This window comes from Hippopotamus amphibius, chromosome 14 (genome assembly GCF_030028045.1).
Source record: "Hippopotamus amphibius kiboko isolate mHipAmp2 chromosome 14, mHipAmp2.hap2, whole genome shotgun sequence".
Classification (NCBI taxonomy): Eukaryota; Metazoa; Chordata; class Mammalia; order Artiodactyla; family Hippopotamidae; genus Hippopotamus; species Hippopotamus amphibius.
This window is the reverse complement of record NC_080199.1, coordinates 10,819,966-10,845,029: the sequence shown is the minus strand read 5'-3', so window position 1 is coordinate 10,845,029 and position 25,064 is coordinate 10,819,966. Positions and strand designations below refer to the sequence as shown.

Sequence of the window (25,064 nt, the reverse complement as noted above, 5' to 3'; positions counted from 1 at the left end):
TTTAAAAAGGTCGATACAACAGTATAAAAGAGGGGTTGGCCTGTTTTTAAAACAACAGCATTCCCAAAAAATAGGCATGTTGCCAACATCACACCTCCTTACACTTGCCTGTTAATTTTGGCATCCCAAAGAACTTATGATCTAAAACATAATCTCTTTATTACACAATAAGTTTGGACAGAGTAAAGAGGCAGCCTCTGAGATTTCAGATTTAAAAAACAAAAACAAAAACAGTAGAGGAAAAAGAAAGCACTTGAATTTCTTCTGTTTTATAAAACATCACAGTTTCACAGGTGTCAACCGCAGCAGCTTTTTCTTCTCTCCACTGTTGCTTGAACAATCACAGTAGCACAATATATGGAGATGTACTAGGCTGCTGCATCTTTTGTTTTTTTAATCATACAAGCAGGGTACTGAAGAAATAATCCTGTATAAAAATACTGTGTTAAGGTGAGCTCAGTAATAAAAGAGTGGAAATTAAAAATTACAAGTATTAGAACTGGAAGGGTTTTTACAAATAATTTTGGACACAGGTACAGTCCAAGATCCGTTGGCAATGGCAGCAAGTGTGTGGTTTACAATCAAGAGGCCTTTGCAGAATGAGGGCCCAAGCAGGAGGCCGAGAGGCTCCAGAGAAGCCCATTATGGTGTCAAAGACGTTCCCGAGGCACTCCAGGAAATGCAGAGGGCCTTGTTGCTGTGTTGAGTTCTGACTTAACGCTCTTTCTCTCACCCTTGTAAAAACTATATATACTGCATTGGCAGTGTGTGTCTCGATTAACTAACCTCTCCGTTCATTTTCCTTCATGCCCCCAGTCCTGTCCCCCTGCAACATACAAGTCCAGCTTGGTTGGGTTTTTTTGTTTGTTTGTTTTCTAAGGAAAAAAAAAAAAGCCCAAATATCTTAATTAAATTAATTAAATGTACAAACACCATAGGGTTTCATACTGAATAAATAGGGCTAATTAGACCCGGTGGCAAGTCTGAGTCACAGGTTTGTCTCACGCGCGGCATTGTCTCAGGTTAGGATATGGTCCAAGGGCTCCCACTTATTATTTTACTTTATTATTATTACTAATCAAATCTAATGTATCGTCCGCACGACTTCAGAGTTCCCGTACATCTCCTCATCGTCGGACTCGGAAGTGGTTCCGTTGCTGGAAGGGGTGTGGAGGTGGCTGGGGGCCCCACTGGCCTGGCAAACGTACCACTCATTGAGGTTGGTCACCTGAGGGGACAGAGTGCTCGAGCGACTCCTGGTTGGGTCCAGCACAGGGGACAAGGGGGCACCCACTGGAGTCCCCACGGATGAGTAACCCAGGGCTCCTGGAGAAGGGGGTGGGGACTTGCAGTGAATCTTCATGTGCTTTCTCAGAGAGCTCGGGTGGGTGTAGGATTTGTCACAGCCTCGGATCTTGCAGTAGTAGGGCTTGTCACTGGTGTGGACGTGGGAATGTTTCTTTCGATCACTGCTGTTGGCAAACTTCCTGTCACAGCCATCAAATTCACATTTGAAAGGCTTTTCCCCTGCAATAAAACATAGGTAAGGTTAACAAGTGCTTTTCAGAGACTGCTCACTTGACAGAGAAATCTTAGAGCAGACATGAGGATGCATCGTCCCGTTCTCTTGAAGACCACCTCCCAGCCTAATTCCTAATTCTCATGTTCCAGGATGCAACTGCGAAGGGACACTTCAGGGATGGGCCTGCTGTCCCCTGGCCTGGAGGCTCACCTTGGACCTGGGCTTGTGAGAGGCGGGATGTCAACCCCGAAGTACCACAGGGGTCAAGGTGAGAATGGCCAGAGCATGGTCCAGCTGTAACACTGAAATCCAGCTAGGACCCAAATACCCACGTCCTTGTTCATGTAGACCCTCAGGGTCTATATACACAAAAATTCAAGCCAATCCCCCTGTCAAGATAAATGCTGATAAAATACTTCCAAAGCCACAGCTTGGGTGAAGATCATAAGAAAAAGAGAAGAAAAATAAACACATATACTCCATTAAAGGTAAACTGGGGGTGATGCAGTAAAATGATAATAATGGCATTTTGTTTCAGAGTGTTCCCCAGGATTCCACTGATGGGAAAGGAAAGGAGATACACCAAAACCCTCTTCTCTCCAGAAATGAAGACGTCTGTGAAAAACATGATCCGACCACTAGATGTTTTACAAGCCTAGCTGGGCAGAGCATAGGCTGTTGGCCTCTTCGTTCTACCAGCTTTCCTCACAACTTGCTGGGCAGTTAAGACCCTAGCGGAACAGAACCTTAACAAACGCTAATAAAGACCACAAGCCTCAGCCAGAAACTGGCATGTCCCTGATGGCATAAGTAACCTTATTCTAACATTGTTTAATAATCAAAAAAGATCGACTGTTTACCAGAGTCTTGGGCCCACTGCCCGGTTAACCTGCCCTACCCTCCCTAGGAACACAGGGCCTTTAAACCCAACGCCCCAGATCCAGGTAGTGGAAATGCTCAGTTAAAACAACTAGATATTCAGCCACACTACACCTTGGTTTTAAAAAGCAAAAACAGAAAGACAGCAGGTAGCAGTGTGAATTTTCCTCCTCACCTTAGTATCCATGAACTTGATGTATTTGAGTCCATAACTGAACATGTTATCTCATACATATTATGGTATAATATATTCCTTATATTTAAGTGATTTAAAAAATAGGGTTGAATTTCTCTACACTTCAGCAGCTACTCTAGTGATACACAAGGTATGTTCCTTTCCTTGGTTTTTGACACTTTATGTTTTTTAAAAAGCCAGGCAACTATTAAGACAGCTTAGTGCACATAAATTTCTGTGGTGGACTATCCTATACAAATATTTCAGTGTCATCTTCTCTTTTTTAACTTCACCAGTGCTCACTGCTTCAGTGCCAGAGTATGTTAGCACATCTGAAAGGTATTCAGATGCTGGGTATATAACCTACCCTACCCAGAAATATTGTTTAAAAACAAAATTAAATATTATTCACATACCTCCTACGCTGGTCTATAAAGAGGAAAAAACACAACATAGCACAACAGTAATGACAACCTTTAAAAATGCCCTATAGAGGGTCTGCAACAAAAACAGTTAATCGAGTTTTATCAAAACATTGGTTATTTGTACCGATTTCTATATCCCACTTTAAGTTGGAGGTGATTCTAATGTAACATAGCGGTCTTCCAAAAAAAATTATAACCAGCTTTTCTTCAACACGGAGGCCGAAGTGGCTTTATTCACCCTATGCAAATGTGCAATGCTGCTTTTTAGAGCTCTCATGTTTCTGCATAAGCTACGTGTGTCTCAGAGTGTGGGCTTGGACCCTGCTGGCCCCGCCACTGCACATGGTAATGAGAAGCATTAAGAATCAGACCCAGAAAAGGCAGATACCCAGTGGAAAGAAAGGTAGAAAAGCAGAGATAAAGGAGAGATGCAGGAAGAAAGTAGAAAAAAAAGGCAAGGGGGATAGAATTGCCTATTTTATTCAGGGCCTAAGGGGGGCGGGGCGCAAAGCAAATTCTACCTGACCAGAAAGGCGGTGAGACCCCAGTGTTTACGTTTCAGATTCTGACAGAGGGGTCGCGGCAGAAATTAACTCCTGTAAGAGTTTCAGAGAGTGAGGGAAGCTGTGTGTGAGAACTCTAGTCCAGCCCAGAGGAAGGCTACAAACGGAATTGGGGGCAAGTGGGTCAGGAAACGGGCCTTCAGGAGTGGCCGGGGATTATTCCCTTTGATCAATCTGTTCCGGGATCCCGGATGACCCCCCAAAAAGGGAGAGCGTTGTGGTGGGGAGGGGAGTCCGGTCTGGCCCCTCTCTGGACACAATGCTCAATGGCTGAGCGGCCCAGGGACCGCCAAAAACACCCGGCGCGGACCTGAGCATCGACGCGAGGGCGCCTGCATCGCTGCCCGAGGGACCCAGCGAGGCCCACGCGGCCACCGCGAGCCGGGCGGGAGGGCAACCTTGCGCGCAGGGAGCCCGAAACAACACGTTCCGGGTCCCCCCGCGTCTCCGCCCCCCGCAGCACCCGCGCACGCCCCCCGTGGGGGCCCGCCCTCGAGGGCGGCGGGAGGCAGCCTGTCCCCGGGGACCCGCGAGCCGGCACCGGCTCAGCTGCCGCGCGGCCCATGTCCAGCTCCCTGCTTGACGCGGGCGGAAACGGCCCTCAGCTCCGGGCAGCCCGCCTGCCCGCCCAGGGAAGGTCCGCTCCCCTCCGAGGCCTGGAAAGGCGGAGAAGGGCCCCAGGTCTCGGGCTCCGCTTTCAGGGGTTCCCTCTGGGGACGGCTTCACTTCCCGCGCCCCCCGCGCCCGGTTCACAGCCCCAGGCCCCCGTCCCGTTGGGAAGTGCTGGGCGCGGGGGCCAGCAGCTGGCGTGGCGGGCCAGGGAGTTTTTACGAGAGCTTTGTGGGAAGTTGCCTTTCGGCAAAATCATGAAGGCGGGCTGACCCCGATTAGAGAAGCACGGGGCTGGCAAACAGAACTGCGGGGAAAACGCGCTCCCAGCCGGTCGACGGCCAGTCCGCAGGAGGCCTGTCCGGTACCGGCGACAGGAGCCAGGCCCGGGGCTCCAGCCTTGGGCCCCCGGACCCGGCTGCTCACGCAGATCTGCCCCCCACTCCCCCGCCCCGCGCAGTGGCCTGGACACCGGCAGCTGGCCAGACGTTGGGGCCCACGCCCGGCGGCTGCCTCCTCGCCGCCGCCACGCCGATAAATCAGCCAAGTAATTACCGAATGTAAACTCCAGTTACTTAAGTGTCCTCCGAGGGGTAATATTGTCTGTCCCTATAAATCCCGACCGCGCTCGCGCTCATCAGCGCTTCTGCCCAGCGCGCTCATCCGTTCCAAGGGGCACGCGGCCCACAGGCGGCATCCCAGCGCCCCAGGCCGCGGCCGCGGCACCCCCTAAGGCAGGGCTCGGGGTGGGGCGGGAGGGGTCCTCACGGCGCCCGGGGGCTGCCCCCAAGTTCCACGGCGGGGTAGGCCCCAACGACCGCGAGAGGCTCTGCAGCTCGCCCTGTCCTCCTCTAAGGAGCACCTTCTTTAAGAGCACAGAAGCTAATTTCTCCAGCACCCTCTAGGGCGTGAGTGATAAAATGTGTGACGGCGCGTTTGAGTATAGGTGTATATGAAGGTGTGTAAATAAGTGTGATTGTGTCACCAGGGCATAAGGATGTCCCAGCGATGAGGGAGGGGTGCATGGGGGAACATGGGTGTGTGAAGTTGTGTGATGTGTGTGCAGGTGAAGGAGTATATGTGGGGTGTGTAACCGTGGGCAAGTGTGTGTGCGTGTGTGTAGGGGGAAGGTCTCCAGGAGCCCGAGGGCGCATTACTTTCGCATCTTTGCACCCGGCCCCGGGGGAACAGGATCCCCTCCCCTCCTGGAGGGGCCACACCGAGCTGGGCCTCGCGGCCCCAATTCCGCAGGAAATCCCACACGCCCCTCGCACGGCCGCTCTTCGGAGCGCGGGGGCCGCGCGGGGTCTGTCGTCCGCTGGGGAGGGACGAGCCGCCGGGGCGGCTCCGGCTCCGGCCCTCCTTCCCCATCGCCCTCCCCACGTTCCCGGGGCCGGGCGGATGGGGGCTGCCGACCGTCCTGGGTGCCTTCCTGCTCCGGCGGCGGCTGCTTCTGCTCCGGGGCGGCGGCGGCGGCGGCTGGAGCGCGTTGCCGGTCCCGGCGGAGGGGCTGCGGGAGCGCTGGAGACTCCACCGTGTGGGAACCCAGCGCGGGGCCTGTGTGTGCTATCGAATTACTTATTCATAGAAAAAAAGGGGGGAGAGAAAAAAAAGAAGTCACATGTCCGGGTTATACGTATGCGAAGAGAAGCAGCAGAAGGAGGGAAAAGTTAAGGCGAGCAGGAGGAGGAGGAAGAGAAGCAGCGGCAGAAGCGGCGGCGGCGCGGGAGGCGGCGGCGGCGGCGCGGCCGGGGACAGACACCCACCTGTATGAGTGCGCTTATGGATCTTGAGGTTCTCCGAGCGCGCGAAGACCTTGCCGCAGCCCGGGAAGGGGCAGGGGAAGGGCTTCTCGCCGGTGTGCACGCGGATGTGGTTGATGAGCTTGTATTTGGCCTTGAAGGGCTTGCCCTCGCGCGGACAGTCCTCCCAGAAGCAGACGTGGCTGCTCTGCTCGGGGCCGCCCACGTGCTCCACCGTGACGTGGTTCACCAGCTCGTGCATGGTGCCGAAAGTTTTGGAGCAGGGCTTGGCGCCGCCGGCCGGGGGCGGTGGCGGCGGCGGCGGCGGCGGCCCGGCCAGCTCCTCGGGGTCGATCCACTTGCAGATGAGCTCCTGCTTGATTGGCTGCCGCATGTAGCGCAGGAAGGCCCCGGCCGCCCCTGGGAGGTGGGGGTGGTGCTGGTGCGGGTGCTGCGCGGGCGCCGGCGGCGGCGGCGCCGGGGGCGGCGCGTGGTGCTGCAGGTGGGGCCCCGGTCCGGCCGCCGCGGCGGCGGTGGCCGCAGCCAGGTTCAGGTTTAAGTTCACGGCTCCGTAGCCATGCAGGGCGGCGGCCGCGGCGACCGCCACCGCCCCGTAGTGCGCATCCCCCGAGCGCGGCGCGAAGGGCGGCTCGGCGCGGCCGTAGAGCTCAGCCGCCGCCGCCGCCGCCGCCGCCGCCAGCCCCAGGCGCATCTGGCCGTTGAGCGGGTGCGGGTGGCCGCCGGGCCCTCCCGGCGTGTCGTGCAGCGCGGGAAAGAGCGCCGGGCCCCCGCCGCCGCTGCCGTCCGGGCCGGCGTAGGTGCCGCTGGCCGAGATGAACATGCCGGCCGAGTGGGGAGGCGGGGCCGAGTACTCGGGGGAGCCGCTGCCGGACCGCTGCTCCCCTCCGAGCGGGGCCCCGTGCATGGCCGCCGCGGGGGCCGTGGCGGAAAGGTCCCTCCGGAGGACGAAGTCCCTGCTGTGGCCTTTGCCGCTGCTGCCGCCGCCACCACTGTTGGTGGTGGTGTAGCCCGAGAGGGCAGGAGGAGGGGGAGGGGGAGGGGGTGACGGGGAGGGAGGAAGAGGAGGGGCTGGGGGCGGGGGCGCGGAGGACGGCGTGCTGCTGCTGCCCCCGCCGCCGGGGTAGGTGCCGGCGCCGGGGTGAGCGACCGAGGCGGCAGAGCGGGCGGCGGCCGCTCGGGCCTCGGGCTGTGCCCGGAGCGCCTGGGAGGGAGGGCTGAGGCCGAGCGCGCTCGCTTGGGCCATGTGCTCGGGTCCGAGCGGAGCGATGGCCTCGCCGGGGTCAGCGCCCAGGTCCCGAGGGCGGAGGTGCGCGGCTGTGGCGCGGGCGTGGGAGTGGGTGGGCGCGCTGGCCAGCGCCGGGAAGCCTGTCATATTCTGAAGCGGCCTGGCCTGAGCCGTCGCCAGATCCGCTAATCTCAGCGCTGGCGAGTTCCTCTTGCTCAGAGGGGGCTCCATCGGAACGACACAATCAGACCCATAGACCCTCACTGGGGGGACTTTTTTCCCTCTGCCCGCCTTCAAAAACATGTATATGTGAGGCGCTCTGTAACTTCTTTGTCCTGGCCTCCTAACTCTGCTTATTCCCGTTCCCACTCTGTCCTCCACGGCGAACAACCACATTTGAGCTGCACAGTGGGACCGAGATTTTGGAAATGGCAAGGGTGGGATTGGAGGGAGCCGCGTGATTGGCAGCAGCCGCGGCTGCCCGATTGGCTCCCTTTCAGGCCCTCGGCCCAGCGGGCATCCGCCCCTGTGCTCCAAGCAGCCTTCGCTTTCGTTTCGCGCCCCCTCCTCCCCCGGAGCCCTGCGTCCCCGCCTCCCCGGGGATACCCAAGTTGCACTTGCAGAAAGTTTGCGCCGGGCCTGCGCGCGCAGCGCCCCGCGTTCCCATGACGCGCCTTGCGGAGAGCGTGCGCCGGCACGCGGCCGAAGGGCGACGGGAGGCTCTGGGCTGGGGACCCCCCGGGGGAGGGAAAAGGCGCGGGGCGGGGGGGAGCCCCCAACTTCGAAAGCCTTCGCTCACTGCACGCGGCGTGCCTTCCAGCATCCCAAAGTTCCTACCTCCTCCCTTGGAAGAGCTACGGGCTGCTCTCTGGGGGAGGAGGGTGAACAGATGTATGCCCGTCATCGTACTCGTAGAGGTGATGCTAGAAACTTATTTGGGAAGGACGCTTAATCTGCCGAGCGCTCACGGAGGGCGCACAGACAGTAGACGGAATGAAGAAAGATATTAAAATCCTATTGGTTCCAAAACACCAGGTGAAGTCAAAATAAATCTTTCCCAATAGGAACCATTTTACCTCGACTTTTTAGCTCATGGAATCCTTTTCAGTATGGTTCAAAGGAGTTGGCGCGAAGTGTAATCTCCCTGCTCATCGGTTCTATATCTGCCACTTCCAATTAGATCTACTGGGGGGAAAGAACATCAGGCAGCGATTCTAACTTTTGCTTCTCGGGGATACAGTGGGCAGGGCAGGCCAAACAGCATCTCTCCAGAGGGAAGCAGGTAAATAAACGATATCCTTTAAGCAGAAGTTCTCCTTCCGGTCCAGAACACACGCACACTGCATGGGTACCTCAGTTTCTTTGAAAGGACCACAAGTTAGAATTGATCCAATGAAATAATTATTTTTAAATCAAGCAGTATATTTGCTAATAGAATAACCTTTTATCCTGTTATTTTCTAATAAGCTCATCTAGCAGGACAGATGTTTTACCTGAAAACCATAAAAACTGGCTTTAAAAAAAAAAGTAAGCCCCATCCCTTTCTAGAGATTTGCTATCAAATCTTTTTAAAAAGAGAAATATTTCCTTGCATCACTTTGGGGAGGGGGCAGGGTGGAGAATTGTGACATCCTTCGCAATTTAGGGTTCTTACTGCCCCAAAGTGTCACTTCAGCTTTTAAAAACAAAAAAGCTTAAAATTTGGTTTTATTCCATGATGCTCAAAAATTAAAATCAGGGTTTTAAATTTTTATTTTGCTGCCCTACATAAAATTATTTTTAAAAGGGATAATGACTATACTTTTTTTTTCTTTTGGGATACAGTAAAACATGTTACCAGCTTAATTCGTTTGCTGTCCAAGTTTAAAAAAAAAAAAAAAAAAGAGGAAGAAGACTGCATAAAGCCATCATTTGGGAGATCATCCTGAGAAGTGGTAAGAATTATTTTCAAAAGAGCTGATTGGATAGCCCCATTTACATTGGTGTGAACAAGGTTTAACAGGGAATTTCCCTGTGAGCCCTGGGAATGTCATTTCTCTTATAAAACTGACAAGCAAACAAAGAAAATAGTACAATCAAATTTCAAGTGGGCATTTTCTTTAAGCTTCAGTGAAGCTCAGATACCGGGGAAATAAGAAAGGCATGAGTGCAACACAGCGAAAAAATTTTAATAAACGATAGCGACAAAATCCACATCTGTATTTGGAGAGGAAGAGTCCTTTCACAGTTTCCTTTTCAAAGACTTAGGTCTCAAGCCACCCAGGCAAGGTGGAGGGAGGACTGTGTCATCTCTGCGAATGGTTCATGGAGAAAGCATCATATTTGGAATCGTCGCCACTGTCTTCACTTCCTCTCAGAACATTTCAAATGTTTCCTTTATTTGAATTTTTTAGCAATAATCGTCAATACTTCCATAATGGCAGCTTTGCGTTCAATCCTGCAGGTTATAAGTTAAAAAACAAAACAAAAAGAATGAATAAAGAAAGAAGAAAATAAACCCAACCTAGCCTTTAATATAGACTGTTGAGCATTTTTATTGTGCAATAAAACGGGTACCTCCACCTCCTTCAAAATAGCTTTTCCTCAAAATTATAACTGCTTTGTTTTATTGAATTGCTGAAATTTAATGGTTTAATGGTTGAAGGCATGAAGGAAAGGCTGTAAAAATGTGAATAATGGTGCAGCAGAGCCGTGTGGAATCTGGAACCCGCCTCCTTGTACAACTCTTGTTAAACACAGCGTGATATGTATCTGTCATCGATTTAATATGTCTTAATTCAAATATAGCTCCCTGATCAATTTCTTTTTATGGAAGCTTTAAAAAAGAAAGACTTTCTTTGGAAATGATGGAGATTTGGGTAGCTATTAGAGAGATATTTACAAAGTGTGTTTAATGAATATTTGCAAATTTATGACCAAACTCAGACCCTAAAAAGATAATTGACTCAGGTAATCGACTTGAGATGCTAATTCTTAAAAGAAAGAAGTGAGAGCAAAATTTCAATCAACACCAATAAGGCGCCAATAAACCTCCTGCCAATTAAACCTGAGAATAGGCCTAAGCTAGATGGTCATCAGGAAGGCTGGCAGTGGATTTCCGGGATTGCCTTTCTTTATAAAAGAGCTTTTTATTTTGTAGACGCGCTTTTTGTTATTGTGATGACCCGCCTGACCCCAGGTGCTCTGGTTCTTTTTCAAGCCATTTGGGAGCCAAATCAAAACCCCTTAACCTCCCGAGTTTCTAAGGACCAAATAACTGTGTCACACTTCCTAAGTAAACACCAACAATTCCCAGGGTGTTGAAGAAAATAATAAATAGTAGTGTGGGTTTTTTTTGGTTTTGTTTTTGTTTTTAAGCAGGGGGTCGTAGAAGTCGTTATGCCAGTTCTCCGGTGCATTTAGCCCCATATTTCCGCGGTGGTACTGGTGATCAGGGCGGATGCGCCAAGCCCATGCCCTTGTCTGCGCTTTGGCCGCGGAGGTGCTTGTGTGGGGCAGCTACGCGACAGTCCGTGGAGATGCCCTTTCTGGGGTCAACAGGTGCTCCTGGGGGAACGTCGATTTCCAGACTTCTCTGTTGCACCCCGAATCCCAACCGGCTCCCGGCCCCAAACAAAGGCGCGGAGAGGGAGGGGAGGTACAGTAAACGCCGAGCCGGCCCGAACCCGGCGGCCACGCCGCGCTCCGCTGCCTGCAGGCGACAGAGTCGGGTCTCTGGGGATCCCCTGGCTGGCGCTCACGCCTTCCCCCTGCGCTGAGGGGTGACTGCGGCTCCCCGGTGCTCTCCGCTCGTCCCTGAACACGGCCAAGTTTCCTTGCGATGGGTGTGGGCAATTAATAAACTCTGAGGGAAGTGAATTGGACATTTCCTGGCTTTTGAGCCTTTGTTTGGTTGTTTCGGCAGGCGGGGGGAGGGGGTACGCCGGGGACGGTGAAGTGGACAAGAGAAGAGCTGGGGGACCCACCGAGCTGCCTTTTATTTATTGCCTTTGCAATTGCTTTACGGCTCACCCGTCCCGCGTGGCTTCCGCAAGGGCGGCCTCCTTGCAGAAAGGCTGGGTGCCCGGAGGGTTTGGAGCGCCCTGTGCCATCTGGGCTGCGCCAGAGGCAGGTTCAAGGGCGGAGAGGGTGCCCCGAGTCACCCGAGGGATCAGAAGACTTCTGAGGCCCAGCCTAGGGGCTCCAGTGGGTGCTCAACTGGGAGGAGGCGGGTTATCAGCAGACAATGAAAGAGGGGGTGGAGAGACCTCTCTAAAGCCGGGGCGAGGTGAGCGAAGGGGCCCACAAAACTGCATTTTAGTTGAGCTTTGTCATGGCCGGAAGTGATGAGGGCTTTGGGTTCAAGGGCTTTTCCCAAATCAAGCTCGCCAGGCGGCGACTAGGCAATGAGGTACCCGGCCGCCTGCCCGGCTTGCGCTCGGCAGGGACCAGATCCCCACCGTCCAGCCCTCACCACTGGTGACCTGACCTCGTGGGACCTGCGACACGACCCTGGGGCCTTGGGGGTCCGGAAGCACCGCGCAATTCTCAGCTCGCTGAGCGCTTCTCGCTTCTTGGAGGGTTGCCTCAGCTTCCCGCCCTTCAGAGCCCCAGCTGAATCCTCAGATCCCACGGCTATGTGTGAGGCTAAGAGTAACCAAAAATGTGCTTCTTGATAAAGTTTTTGATCCCTGTCCCATGAACATAGACTTAATGAGGATTAAAAACAAATCAAAACAAAAAACCTCAGCAGCCTGGGGTATGTGCCCATAACTGAAATGTTGGGGTTTGTTCATTTGTTTTGGATACTCAAGAATTGGACTCCCCATTTCCACCTGACCTGAAAACGCCCTTGAAAAATTACAGCTCTATTCACTTCCCCACTAAGAAAAAATAAGTTGAGTAAAATCGACCTGTCATCAAATATTATCATTTGGTTATCAATCATTTTTACCCTCAGGGATGGGGGTTGTTGGAGAATGGCCTTTGACCCACATTCAACAATTAAGATTGGTAGTTTCTTGGGAAATGCCTAATTGTTGTCTTTTCAAATATGGTTAGAAGGTCCATACAGGAAGCAGAAATCCCCTTATGTGTTCACAGTTCGAATAACCACCCAATACTTCTTTATGTTGGCTCCAAGATGTGCTTCTCCTACCCTTCATGCTTTATCCTTTAGAATGTTTTTGGATGGAGGATAAAGGAGGAGCAGAGTTGTGCTTTTATTTGAAATCTCAAATTTTGTGGGTAGTTTCCCCCCATTCCATACCCCTTCCAATATCTATATTTCAATATTTGAAGAAGCTGTTGAGATAAATCAAATAGTGACACGTTGACGGATTTACTTGTGTAAGCAATATGGTTGACATATGGCATTGTTATTTATGAATGACAGCATAAATTGTATTACAAAGTCTATTGCAATAATACTGCAGTTTATTGGAAAGCTGCTCGCCTGTCACTGGTATTCAGCCTCCCTGGATGTAGTTTGCCTGGGAGCCCAAAGGATAACGGCCCTCAAAATAATTAAACACAGTGATGTAAGCTAATGCCTTCTGTTTTGGGGGGTTGTTTTTGTTTTTGCTTTGCTTTACAGCAGTAGAAACTCTCCCATCAGGAAAGGAGACAAAGTAAGGACAATTAGTCCTCTTCCTTTTGCAAAAGCACAACCACTGTCACCTAGAAATGTGGGCTTCTATTTTTTTCTGAGTCCCTAATGACAAATACACACACATTTGCATCCCTGTCACTAAACTGCTGGTGAGCATATATTTTATATAGGGACTTTTTATAAGCCCAGTTACAGAACAGTAAATTTTAACTGTAGAAAGAAGTTCTTTTAGCACACTAGAGAGGGCCTTATCCTAAGATTCTCCCCACCTCCACTAAATCTGCCCCTTCTTAAAAATGGTATTTAAAAGTTACAACATTGGCTGAGATTTTCACGATTTCCCCTTCTTTTACATTACAGATTTCCCCTTCTTCTACATATCACTTCTCTAAAGCTCCAACAAAGAACTTTTGTTCTAGGTGGGTTTGGGGTGGGGGGGCACCACACATGTGGTCCTTCATGGGTCAGGGGTCGCCCAGCCCAGGAGTGGCTGAGAGGCTGAATCAAAGGTGACCTGCAACTTAATATCCTGTTGATGATCTTGTTGAATTTATGAGTCTGTGATACAGATGATAGTGCTGAAATCCTGTGAAATCCCCCACCCCCTTTTTTGGGTCCAATGTATATAGCCAGCTGATTCCACATTTTTTTCCTCCCATCTCTTCCCCCGTTTCCATCCCTTTCCTTAAGAAGAAAATTAAAAGTTTGAGTGGTATGGTCTAGTGTTTCTGCTTTCCAATTTAAAGATCACTTTTGTTTGCTCGTTTGTTTTTGGCTTTTCCTGGCCAACAGTATACACCTGTGTGTGTGTGTGTGTGTGTGTGTTGTATGTGTATTTACATTGTTTTTATGTATATGTACACAAAATACTCATCATACTACAAAAGAAGTCAGTCAACCGTTTACAGAGGCCCACAAACCGCAACTGGGGTGTTCAGTTAATGAGTGCCCGGGTGTTTGATGGGATTTTGTTTTTTTTGAAGACAACCCAAATTCTCTATTACACTGCCATTCTCCTTCCACTTGCCGGGAAAGGGACGCCAGCCCTGGCACCCAGGGGCCCGCCATGCAGGGCCATGCACATACAGCAAAACCTGGAGTCTCGCTGGCCTAGGCCGGCGCAGGCTCCGTGAAATCTCCAAAGAACAATTTTGGAAAACTTACAAAGAGGGCACATGTTTGCCCTATGGAGACAGTTGTGGGTCCCCAGGGTCTGACACCGACACGGCGGGCCCTTCTAGAAACCTGTTGAAAAACGGAATTCACTCACAGGGTGCGGAACTCAGCTTGGCCGCTTTTTTTTTTTTTTCCTTTCGGCCCAGGAGCGCAAATGTACTTTTGAGGCAATGACTCTGAAAGCCTTTGCAGGTTTGTTTTTGTTTTCTCCCCCCCTTCCTTCTTTAACAACAACAACAAATCAAAAAACTGTGTCTTGAGACAAAGGAGTTTTGCAGTTCGTAGAGAAATAAAGCACTTCTACGAGGGGACGGCGACGTGACTTTGAACTTGGCTCAGCTCCTCCGTGTCCAGCAGAGAGAGAACTGGAGCCGGGAAAGAATAGCCAGGAGGGCCCAGCCCACGGGGTCTCCGGCGGAAATGAGTCGTCCGCCCCACCACCCGGCCGCGCGGCCCCCGGACCCAGGGCCAGCGAGCGCCCAGTGGCATCGGCCCGAAACGGGCGCTGCAAAGAGGAATCAAAGCGAAAGGAGAGAATGGGGTGGAGAGGAGGGGGGCAGAGGAGTACGGCGGGGCGAGAAAGTGGGAAGGGAGGAAACCTTGAAGAAGTCTGATGGCTTGGGAGAAGGAAAGGAAGTGAGATTCGAGGACGTGCAGGATTGCTGTTCTCACGACCAATCTCTAAGAAAATATTTTCTTTTGGAAATACTTTTGGAGTAAGCTTTTCCAATTACTCCGCCCCCCCCCAATACATATTGGTGAATAAAATAAACGTGTGAAAGGCTGTGTGCATTGGGCAATTTTATAGATTCACTGTATCAGGGCAGCCTTTCTGCCTGGAGTCTGTTTCTCTGTCTCTGTCTCTCTCTCAGGTCCCTCTCTACTTAGGGGGGCAGTTTGGTATTTGCCTCCCCCTCCCCCCAACATGGAAAGAGATGTGCGGAGAAGAAGAACGTTTCCTCCTTTCAGAGAAGTAGAGAATCCCCAGCTTCCAGGCAAACTCCCGGGTTTCAGACAAGATGCCCCCGCATCCTTCCTTCTCCCCCCCGCCCCCCGCCCCGGGCAGGGAAGGGGGAGAGCGGGAGGGCCCAGGGCCCCTTCTGCGAGGGGCTGCGGCCAGCTCCGACCTTCAGAGACCCGCTCAAGCCGGGAGAGGCTGCCTGTGCCGGCGCGAGAGAGCCCGGTTCCGCCAGCGATCGCCAGCTAGAGTTGTCTTCTCGCGTTTTTGCTGATTCCATTTCAACATGAAATTTTGAAATGCGTGTTCATGATTTTCTCTTACTTGAATTTTATTTCAACTCCCAGAGATCTGTTTAAAAGAAGCAAAGAAAGGAAGGAAGGAAAAAGCAGTTCCCCACGCCAGCTAGGCGAAGAAAGGCGCTGGCCTCAGGCCTTCCATCCACACCTCCGCAGCCTCCGGCCGGCCGTTCCCCCTCCGGTTACCTCGCGAGCGCAAGCGTTCGCCGGCGGGACAGGAAATGTCCTCAGCGGCCAACCGGGGGCCTGGGGGGCGGCCGAGCCCCGGGGGCCGCGAGGCAGACCCCGCGAAGCACAGGGAGCAGCCTCGGGCCCGCCAACGCCTGGAGGGGGCGGGTCCCCGCTCCTGGAGAAGGATTCATAACTATCTTCTGGAAGGTTTAAGCCCTACCAGTCTGGAGACTTCTCTGGAGGCTCTGAGCCTGACCCTCGGTCAAACTCCAGCCTGAGCCTTGCTTGGCCGCGCGCCTCGGGCGTCCTCACACCTCCCACCCTACCGTGGCAGAGGCCCGGGCTTCTGGGCATCCACCCCGAGGGTGACACTGTCTTTAAACCGCTTCCAAACACCCCCCCCCCCCACCACGGGGGCCGCTGCCCAGTGTTTACGGCCGTAATCAGAGCAGGACGCGAGCGGCGGGGGGAGCGGAGGGCGCCGCGCTGCGGGTGGGGGCCGCGGCCGGGGAGGGGGCGGCGTCTGGGTGAGTGTCCGAGGGTGGGAGGAAGGGGCATGTCTGGCTTTCTCTAGGCCCCCCCCCCATCCTGCACCTGTGTTTCCAGTACCACAGAACAAGTTGACAAAGTGTGTGTCGGGGGGCTGGGCGCGGACAAGGAGCGTGCCGACCGGTCAGGAAACCAGCCCCCCGGCCGCTCCCCGCGGCGCCCCGGGCCTGTAGCGTCCTGGCGCGCGGAACCCCGAGGCCCGGTTGCTAGCCAGCCACGTCCTTGAACGACCAGGGGTGCCCGCCGGGAGCGGTTCGGATTCCCGGGGAATTGGTGGCCTCTACCGGAGGGCGCGAGCGCAGGGTGCCGTCTCCTCCCGGCCCGGCCAAGGGCGCTGTGACCCCGCGCACGGCCCGGGCCCGCGCTAGGCCGGCCGCCCAGCTCCGGGGAGCGCCGCGACCGGCCGGCCGAGGGGCCGCAGCGCCAGGCGCGCAGGCGAGGAGCGGGAGGCTGGCAGACCCGGCGGGCTGCCACCATCCGCAGCGGCCGGGCGGGCGGGGAGCTTCAGGGGCGCTGGGGAGGGGCAGACCGGCTGCGGGGCGGGGGCGCCGGATTGACGGGGCCGCGGCGGCCAATGGCGGCACCGGGAGGGCGGGCGGGGCGGGAGCCGCCGTTAAAGGGGTGGCGAGACGGGGAGGCCCGGCCTGGAGCGGGAGGGGAAGGGAGGGGAGGGGAGGGAGGCCGGAGCTGGAGACGCGGGGGCGAGGGGGGAGGGGAGAGGAAAAGGAGGAGACAAAAAATAAAAAATAAAAGGCTGCGGCTCTGGCGGCGCCCACTGAAGTAAACAGAGGCGGAGGTGGTGGCGAGCGCAGCCCACCGCAGCCGAAAGCGGGAAACCTACTTCGGCCTCTGCGCACTTGCTCCGGCCGCCGACTCCGCTCGCTCCTCGCGGGTGCAGCCGCCCGCTCCGGGTCCGGTGCCCCTGGGCCGACCGGCGAGAGGGAGGGAGCGGGCGAGAGAACACTTTTTTTTATTGTTGTTATTGTTTTTCAGCCCAGCCTCCCCCTCCTCCCTTCCCTCGGCTCGCCTTCTCCCCTCCCACAGCCCCCTTCTCGCCTCCTCCCCCGCCTCCTCCTCCCGCACAACTTAAAGAAAGAGGGAGCGGCGCGGCAGCTCCCTTCATCTGGGGGAATTCGTGGCCGCTGCAAGTTTACTACGCGAGGCGCAGCCAATGCCGAGCGCGGAGGACGAGGCGGGCTAAACACCGCGGCCGCGGAGCCGAACAATACCCGCCGCGCGCGGGGCGGCGCGGGAAGGGCCGCGGGGGAGGGAGCGGCCGACCGAGCGCGCCGCGGAGAGGGCGCCGGGCCTCCGTCCGCCGCCCCAGCTCCCCCGCCGCGGTCAGGTGGAGCCGCGGGCGCGCCGGGCAGGGGCGCCGAGCGCGGACGTCGCCTCGGTCCTCGCCTACACCAGCCTGCCTGGCCCGCGCACGGCCGCTGCGCTCGGGCACCTTGGCCCCGCCGCCGCTGTGATTTCATTCTGCAGGCGCCGCTTGGCGCCGCCGGGCCCCGGGTCCGGCGGGGGTACGAGCGAGTGAGTGCGTGCGCGCGCGAGTGCGCGCAGGGGTGGGGGCTGCGGCGCTGCGCTCGCCCCCCGTCGACCCCCCTCTCCGCTCGGTTCCCCACACCTCCCTCCCGCTCCCTCCCTCCTCCCGCCCGCCCTCCCCTCCCCTGCCCTGCCCGCCCGCCCCCGCCGCAGCTCCTTTAATACACTTTGGTTCTCCGCCTGGCTTTGGACTCTTCTCCACCACCTCCTCCTCCTCCCGCGCCTCCTCCGCCGCCGCCGCCTCCTCTTCCTCTCCGCGCCTTCGCTCCGCGCCCGGCCGCCCGAGGCAGACCCAGGCGGCGGCGGAGGCGGCGGGCGCAAGAGCGCGGTTCCCGGGGCTGAAGCCGCCACCACCACCGGCGCCTGCGCTCGGAGCCGGGCGGCCGTGGGAGCAGAGGAGGCGCGGGGCTCGCCGGGGCGGGCGGGCGCGCTGGCCATGCTCCTGGACGCGGGGCCGCAGTTCCCGGCCATCGGGGTGGGCAGCTTCGCGCGCCACCATCACCACTCGGCCGCGGCGGCGGCAGCTGCCGCCGCCGAGATGCAGGACCGCGAACTGAGCCTGGCGGCGGCGCAGAACGGCTTCGTGGACTCGGCGGCCGCGCACATGGGCGCCTTCAAGCTCAACCCGGGTGCGCACGAGCTGTCCCCGGGCCAGAGCTCGGCGTTCACGTCGCAGGGCCCCGGCGCCTACCCCGGCTCCGCCGCGGCCGCCGCGGCCGCCGCCGCACTCGGGCCCCATGCCGCGCATGTCGGCTCCTACTCTGGGCCGCCCTTCAACTCCACCCGGGACTTCCTGTTCCGCAGCCGCGGCTTCGGCGACTCGGCGCCGGGCGGCGGGCAGCACGGGCTGTTCGGGCCGGGAGCGGGCGGCCTACACCACGCGCACTCGGACGCGCAGGGCCACCTTCTCTTCCCCGGCCTCCCGGAGCAGCACGGGCCGCACGGCTCGCAGAATGTGCTCAACGGGCAGATGCGCCTCGGGCTGCCCGGCGAGGTGTTCGGTCGCTCGGAGCAGTACCGCCAGGTGGCCAGCCCGCGGACCGACCCCTACTCGGCGGCGCAGCTCCACAACCAATATGGCCCCATGAATATGAACATGGGTATGAACATGGCAGCGGCCGCGGCCCACCACCACCACCACCATCACCACCCTGGTGCCTTTTTCCGTTACATGCGGCAGCAGTGCATCAAGCAGGAGCTCATCTGCAAGTGGATCGACCCCGAGCAGCTGAGCAACCCCAAGAAGAGCTGCAACAAAACTTTCAGCACCATGCACGAGCTGGTGACCCACGTCTCCGTGGAGCACGTCGGCGGCCCGGAGCAGAGCAACCACGTCTGCTTCTGGGAGGAGTGTCCGCGCGAGGGCAAGCCCTTCAAGGCCAAATACAAACTGGTCAACCACATCCGCGTGCACACCGGCGAGAAGCCCTTCCCCTGCCCCTTCCCGGGCTGCGGCAAGGTCTTCGCGCGCTCTGAGAACCTCAAGATCCACAAACGGACCCACACAGGTAACCGCGGGTCGGGACAGGGACGGGGCGCAGAGGGGAGAGAGGCCGTGGTTGGTTGGCTGGGAGAAACGCGCCGACCGCCAGCCCCTGCCCGGGAATGGGAGATGTTTTTGTGTGTGCGCGAGAGCCAGTGGCTTGTTTTTGTTGGAGAATGAAAGAATATTATTGGGTTGGGTTTTTCCATATGCGGAAGTTGAGTTTTAAATGATCAGTGTAACATCAAATGTATGCTTTGGGTGAAGCAATTGCTTTGTTTGCTCAGCCCCGGTTAATAATTTCCGTCCTGAATAGAACGCACAAAATAAAACTGCTCTCCAACTCGGTGCCCGGGAATCGAGCCTAGAGAGGATTTTGCCAGCTTGTCTGAATGTGCTTTTCTGCTCCGGGTGTGTGTCTGCGTTTGAGTGGCTTGTGTGTTTTCCCACTTCTTTTACTTGGGGTCCAAACGTGCTTACCCGCACTGTTTCCCATTAGAAACGAGTCTGGTGTGAGCCGAAGCTGTAAAGCGTTTCTCTTTTTTTAAGTGTTTTTAAAGCCCATCCCGTGGTGGCTCGCGGGGCTTTACGGTGGGTTTGCAGCAGTTTGTGAAATTCTCTAATGGGCACCAGAGGGTTTGCGATTCCAAACTTGGACCGACAACCGGGTCAGTGAGAGCCCGGGGCAGCGCGGCCCCGCGGGGCAATCGCGTGAGAAGAGAGAGCCGAGAAAGAACGCGCCTCTCGCCTCATAGATTATTCATCTATGACCAGGTCCCAGCCAAAATCGTGCCAGACGATTTCCTAAAAGAAAGCCAAATGTTTTAGCAACTTCCTTCGTCAATATTTACTCCAAAGTGGGGATGCGCCAGCGGCCTATTGTTCTCTTCCGGGAAGGGAGGGACCCGAGGTGCTAGACGAGCTTTTAACAAGGTTTAAAATTTGAGAAATTTATTTGCATGAAATGCTCGCTTTCGAGTCCTGTGTCAGAGCGGATGTCTTTAAAAAACAATTTAGGTGCTAATGGAATTTAACGTTAAATGGTCCCCTTTCCAAGTGGAACAATGTTTGAGTTCTCACACCTCTAAATGACTCCAAGCATTTGGAATTCTGGCAACAGGATGCAGGGACCGCCAGAAAATTAAACAGGGAGATTCTGAAAGCCTTTGCTGATGCCCCCACCCCCCACTGCCCAGTCTGCGCCTCTCAGCAGTCGCTAGGTGCTGCCTTATCTCTGATATTTATCTCTTCCCCAACTTCTCTTTAAAAGACTGGAAGTGAGACTAGAATTCTGGTGAATTCAGTTTGCAGAATTTTGGATGAGAAATACTGGCTCAGTCACTATCCACAGCACGGTCCCCAAACAACACACAGCAACTCCAAATGGAATTGCCTACTGGCCCCAGAGAGTAGCCGACAGCAGCCCAGCAGCCTGTGTGATTTTGATAATGCCCCAAATATTTTGTCATAATAACAGCTTCTCCGTGGCAAGACCAACTTGTTAGAAGCTGCGAATCCAAGAAGCCCTATAGAAAGGCAGGCAGGGCTGGTACGCTACCCCAGATTCGTTATAAATTGGAGGAAATGCGGGTCAGCCAGGAAGAAAAGTAAAATATGAAATAAATGAGCACGACTTTCAGGTGGGAAGGCAGTTAATTTCGTCTTGGTTCTGCCACAGAAGGGATCCGCCTTGTTTAAGGGAGCCAGGCCCTTACCGCCCCTCTTTCCTCTTCCCGGAGGCCTAGTCCCCTCCAGGGTGTGTGTGGGTTCCGGGGGGCGCTGGGCGTCGGCAGCAAGCGCCCGTGTTCGTGTCCACAGGGGAGAAGCCCTTCCAGTGTGAGTTCGAGGGCTGCGACCGGCGCTTCGCCAACAGCAGCGACAGGAAGAAGCATATGCACGTCCACACCTCCGATAAGCCCTATCTGTGCAAGATGTGCGACAAGTCCTACACGCACCCCAGCTCGCTGCGGAAACACATGAAGGTACCACCGGGGAGGAGGGCGAGGCGGCTGGCCCGCGGCGCCGGCTCACCACCGGCCTGGGAAGGCGAGGGTTCCCCGGGGCCGCGGGGCGCATTTCTGGGGGTGCTCCCCCGGGGGGCCCGGCCCCACAGCAGCTGCACTCACACCCAGTCCCCTTTGGTCTCCCCTCCCGGCTTTTGTCTTGCAGGTCCATGAGTCCTCCCCGCAGGGCTCCGAGTCCTCTCCGGCCGCCAGCTCCGGCTACGAGTCGTCCACGCCCCCGGGGCTGGTGTCCCCCAGCGCCGAGCCGCAGAGCAGCTCCAACCTTTCCCCGGCGGCGGCGGCGGCGGCGGCAGCAGCGGCGGCGGCGGTGTCCGCGGTGCATCGGGGCGGAGGCTCCGGCGGCGGCGCGGGTGGCGGCTCCGGTGGAGGCAGCGGCGGCGGGGGCGGCGGCGGCGGCGGGGCGGGCGGCGGGGGCGGCGGCGGCTCTGGCGGGGGCAGCGGGACGGCCGGGGGCCACAGCGGCCTCTCCTCCAACTTCAATGAATGGTACGTGTGAGAGGCCGGGGCCTCTCTCCCTCTCCCGGTCCCCACCCTGGCGCCGCAGCCCTCCGATGGCGAGCGCCCGGGGCACCCTGTGATCGTGTTGTTAAAATTATGAATCTGATTTTTATGATGATGAAGACGATTTTACCAGTAGAAGGATTTTTAAAAGTTTTTTTTTTTTTCTAAATAATCTAGGCATGAAAAGCAAAAATATCCCTTCCAGAGTCTCTGAAGCTAAAAATGAAAATAAAAAATAAAAAAATAGTGAAAAACCCATAAAAATATTGAACCAAACCGCCCATGCCTTCCTCCATGCCCGCTCTCCTTCCCACTCCTTACCCAGTCTTCTGCCAAACTGTGTACATAGCGGACTCTTCCTTCCTTCTCCGAGGTGGTTTTAATGGCTTCTTGGTGTATAGAAGTTTGTCCATTTGTAATTCTCCAGATTGCGTTCCTCCTGCCTTTCCTCCCTTCCCTTCCCCAAGTGATGGGCTTTTTCTTTTCTCTTTTTAGTTTCCCCGGTTTCTTTGTAAGTAATGTGGAAGAAAATGGTTTCTTTTGTATTGTGGTATTGAATATTGTGTTCCTTTTTATGAGGCAACTTGATTGTAAACTTCATGCAACTATAGACTGGAAAAAAACAAGCCGTGCCAAAGTCTCCCTTCTGTTTCTTCAACACGCTCATCCGCAGTACTCACGTACACATCACCACCACCACCACCAACGCTTGTGAATGTATTTTTCTGTTAGCTGGGTTTACATGTGATGTTCTAGTGCTTTTGCAAGTTCCATTTGTTAGTTCCCGTATGAAAGATTGTGGGGGGTGGGGGGGAATAAACGTCGTGCCCTTAGCTTTTTCCCTGATAACACCCTTCCTTCTGTAAATATCCGTTACCATATTTATCCATTTGTAATTAAATTATGGTATTAACTTGCTACAGAGGAAACAATATTTATAAAGAGTGTTTCTTAACTATAAATATGTACAATTGTGGGCATAAACTGTTTCAGATTTTTTATTTGAAGGTTTTAAGTGGTTTGATCATTTCTTGTGATATGTTTTGAGAGTAATGCATACAGAAATATAATAAAATGTGTTGAAACTGCATGAACATACTATTTTTTCTAGCAAAAGTTATTCAAGGAAATGGGGAGGAGGTAGCTGAGGGCTGCCATGGGTCTGGATCAGCTGCCCAGTTGAATGGGAGACACCACCTTACGTTCTGGGGAGGAAGGTATATGCCTGAAAACTGGGCCAAACTGCCCCTTTGGCAGAAGGTCTCAAAATTATTTTCTAGGTCCTTTGTCTCCTAGCTGAGAGTGAATTAAATTTTTGGAAAGCTGTGAGGAATGGCGGCAGGAACCTTCAGAGTTTCTAATGGCTCCATTATCTAAGGGAATGCCTTTCTTTCAGCTATTTGGACTGGATTGAAGAGCACTAAACATTTCCTTATTCTTTGTTTTCCTTCTTCCCTGCCCCCTTTCCTCTCCCTCCCTCTGAAAAGCTGAGGTACAGTTATTTTTAATTGCATGTTTAAAACCCGAGCTGAGTACTTTGTTTTTGAACTTGGCTCAATGATTATAGTTTAAGGGCCCCTTTCTACTAAAAGTTTTTTTCTTGAAATTTTAAACAGAGAGCTTGCTCAAAAAATCCTGCTTATCTACCCAGCTGCTGCTCACCAATAAACGCGATGTTCAAGGGAGGAAGGTGACCAATAGACTACATTTCGATTTAGGAAAGCAACAAACTATCGGCCCCAAATGAAAGAACCTCTTCAAGAGTTCAGTGAAATCAAATAGAATAAGCTACAAAGACGAAAATGGCCAGATGGAAGTCAGTGAGGCCAAGGACCCACTATCAGCTTTCTCTAAGGTGTTCAGCCTCACTCCTCTCCCCTGCAGAAGTTTAACAGAGCTTTCAAACAAGATGCTCTAAGGAAGAAGGCAAAAAAATAATTTCAATAATCCAAGGGTAGGCATGGGGCGATTTCTTTTTAAATCCCTGAGCCATGAGGACATTTCCATCTTCCTGAGTATAGGTGTTGCTCAGAGAGGCCCTGGCAGCCCTGGAGTCACCCCTCCAGTGGTGAAAAGGTTTGGACGTCGGCGGCGACACCCCTATAGGATCTCCTAGCAGCGAGCAGGGCTCTGCTGGCGGAGGCCGATGGCGCGGGTGGCTGCGGCAGCCGGCGCTTCTCTCCTAACCCTCTGGCCCTGGACTGAGCCGCAGGGACAGACAGGCGAGGCTGGAGGGCTGCTTGGGGAGAAGGGCAGCCCTGACCTCCCGGAGGCCATGCTACCTATTCAATGGGGAGGGAACGACTGTAGCCTGGAGGCTGTGTGTGTGTGTGTGTGTGTGTGTGTGTGTGTGTGTGTGTGTCCCAGAGGGTGATAGTCGCCGCCGGGCTAGCCCTCCCCAGCTCCTGAAGCAATCAACCCCCTATTAAAATCAAATTTATAACCCCTAATAATATTAAGGAAAATTATTAAAATAATTGGCATATGTTACTGATCCTTAGGAGATTTCATTGAACACATTATAAGCTGTGAGGAAAACGTGTAGAGTTTTTCAACGCCTCCATCCCCGGGGGAGGGGGCGCAGGAATCAGATTAAATATCCGTCGTAACTTGTGCAAGAATGAGATGATCTATTCTAAATGTTTTAAAACTTTGTGTGTGTGTGAAATTATTGGCTTTGAGACACCTCCCAAACATAAGGAGAGGGTTGGGAGGTTGGGGGAGGGGTGCGATTTTCTTTCTTCTCTTTTGGGGGAAGAAGGAAGGCTGCAAGAAGAGGACACTCTCACAGCCTTGGATCGCTTTCCAGATCTGAACGTCAGAGAGCTACCGGGGGCCTTTTAGGTCCGGGGGGCGCTGATCCTAGTTGTAAGCAGGAAATAAAACTGGGAAGGGGCCTGGCGTGAGGAGGACTACAGTCCGGGAGCGGCCTCCTAGTCCACCCTAGGATGTGAGGGGCGGATGGGAGCAGCTCTCCAGCGAAATGTCTCCCCGGTTCTCCAGCCCTTGGGTCCCACCGCTTTGTCCAAACAAGTCACGGACCCGACGGTGTGGCGGGGTCTCCGCCTTCACTTAGGTCCTACGCGTCCCGTCCCGGAGACAGGATGGGGGAGAAGGAGATAGCGAAGGTGTGAGAGCATCAGAGATGTCAGGACGCCTCAACTTAGACGCGCGGGTGGCAGGCGGCCCAAGATCCTGCGCGGCCACGAGGTACCCGAGCCTGGGGGTGGGGGTGGGGGGTGCAGGCGTCCCCCTCCCCTGCCTAAACGGACGCGAACCTAACCTGCCCCTGCCTTGCCTCCAGAACCTCCAAGCTGAGGCCAGTTTCTGCTTCCCTCAGGGGAACCAGAGCTGTGCTGTGGTTCGCTGCCCGCAGGGACGCCGACTGCCCGGCCGCGGACGGTTTCTGCCGGTCAGCGCTGTCAACTTGAACTTCAGAGCTCCCAAGCTCGCTCCTTTTCCGCGCCTCTCCATCCACCACCGAGGAACTCCCCTCAACGCGAGAGTCGCTTTATCTGGAGGCAGCTGGAGCCCCCTCGGGAGGCCAATCATGATTATCACTAATTATTGGGATCCGCACTGCATTATTAATGACCACAATGATAAC

General features: G+C 54.9%; 2 protein-coding genes across 2 annotated transcripts; one reads left to right on the top strand and one right to left on the bottom strand.

The window, feature by feature from the left end:
- Positions 1-1,084: 1,084 nt before the first annotated feature.
- Positions 1,085-7,464, bottom strand: ZIC5 (Zic family member 5). Its single transcript, XM_057707774.1, has 2 exons — positions 5,940-7,464; positions 1,085-1,527 (listed from the first exon to the last, which is right to left on the bottom strand). Exons 1-2 carry the CDS (start codon positions 7,462-7,464, stop codon positions 1,085-1,087), a joined length of 1,968 nt encoding a protein of 655 aa, XP_057563757.1.
- A 10,421-nt stretch (positions 7,465-17,885) lies between these two features.
- Positions 17,886-21,452, top strand: ZIC2 (Zic family member 2). The gene is made up of 3 exons (XM_057707706.1): positions 17,886-18,957; positions 20,751-20,914; positions 21,102-21,452. The coding sequence occupies exons 1-3, from the start codon at positions 17,886-17,888 to the stop codon at positions 21,450-21,452; spliced, it is 1,587 nt and encodes a 528-aa protein (XP_057563689.1).
- Positions 21,453-25,064: the final 3,612 nt, after the last annotated feature.

Bases quoted from the DNA above. Each gene is read 5' to 3' on its own strand.
- ZIC5 (XM_057707774.1), bottom strand. From the start codon at position 7,464: ATGTTTTTGAAGGCGGGCAGAGGGAAAAAAGTCCCCCCAGTGAGGGTC. The intron at 1,528-5,939 runs GTGGGTGTCTGT...GTTTTATTGCAG, and splicing joins CCATAAGCGCACTCATACAG to GGGAAAAGCCTTTCAAATGT.
- ZIC2 (XM_057707706.1), top strand. From the start codon at position 17,886: ATGCTCCTGGACGCGGGGCCGCAGTTCCCGGCCATCGGGGTGGGCAGC. The intron at 18,958-20,750 runs GTAACCGCGGGT...TCGTGTCCACAG, and splicing joins CCACAAACGGACCCACACAG to GGGAGAAGCCCTTCCAGTGT. The intron at 20,915-21,101 runs GTACCACCGGGG...TTTGTCTTGCAG, and splicing joins CGCTGCGGAAACACATGAAG to GTCCATGAGTCCTCCCCGCA.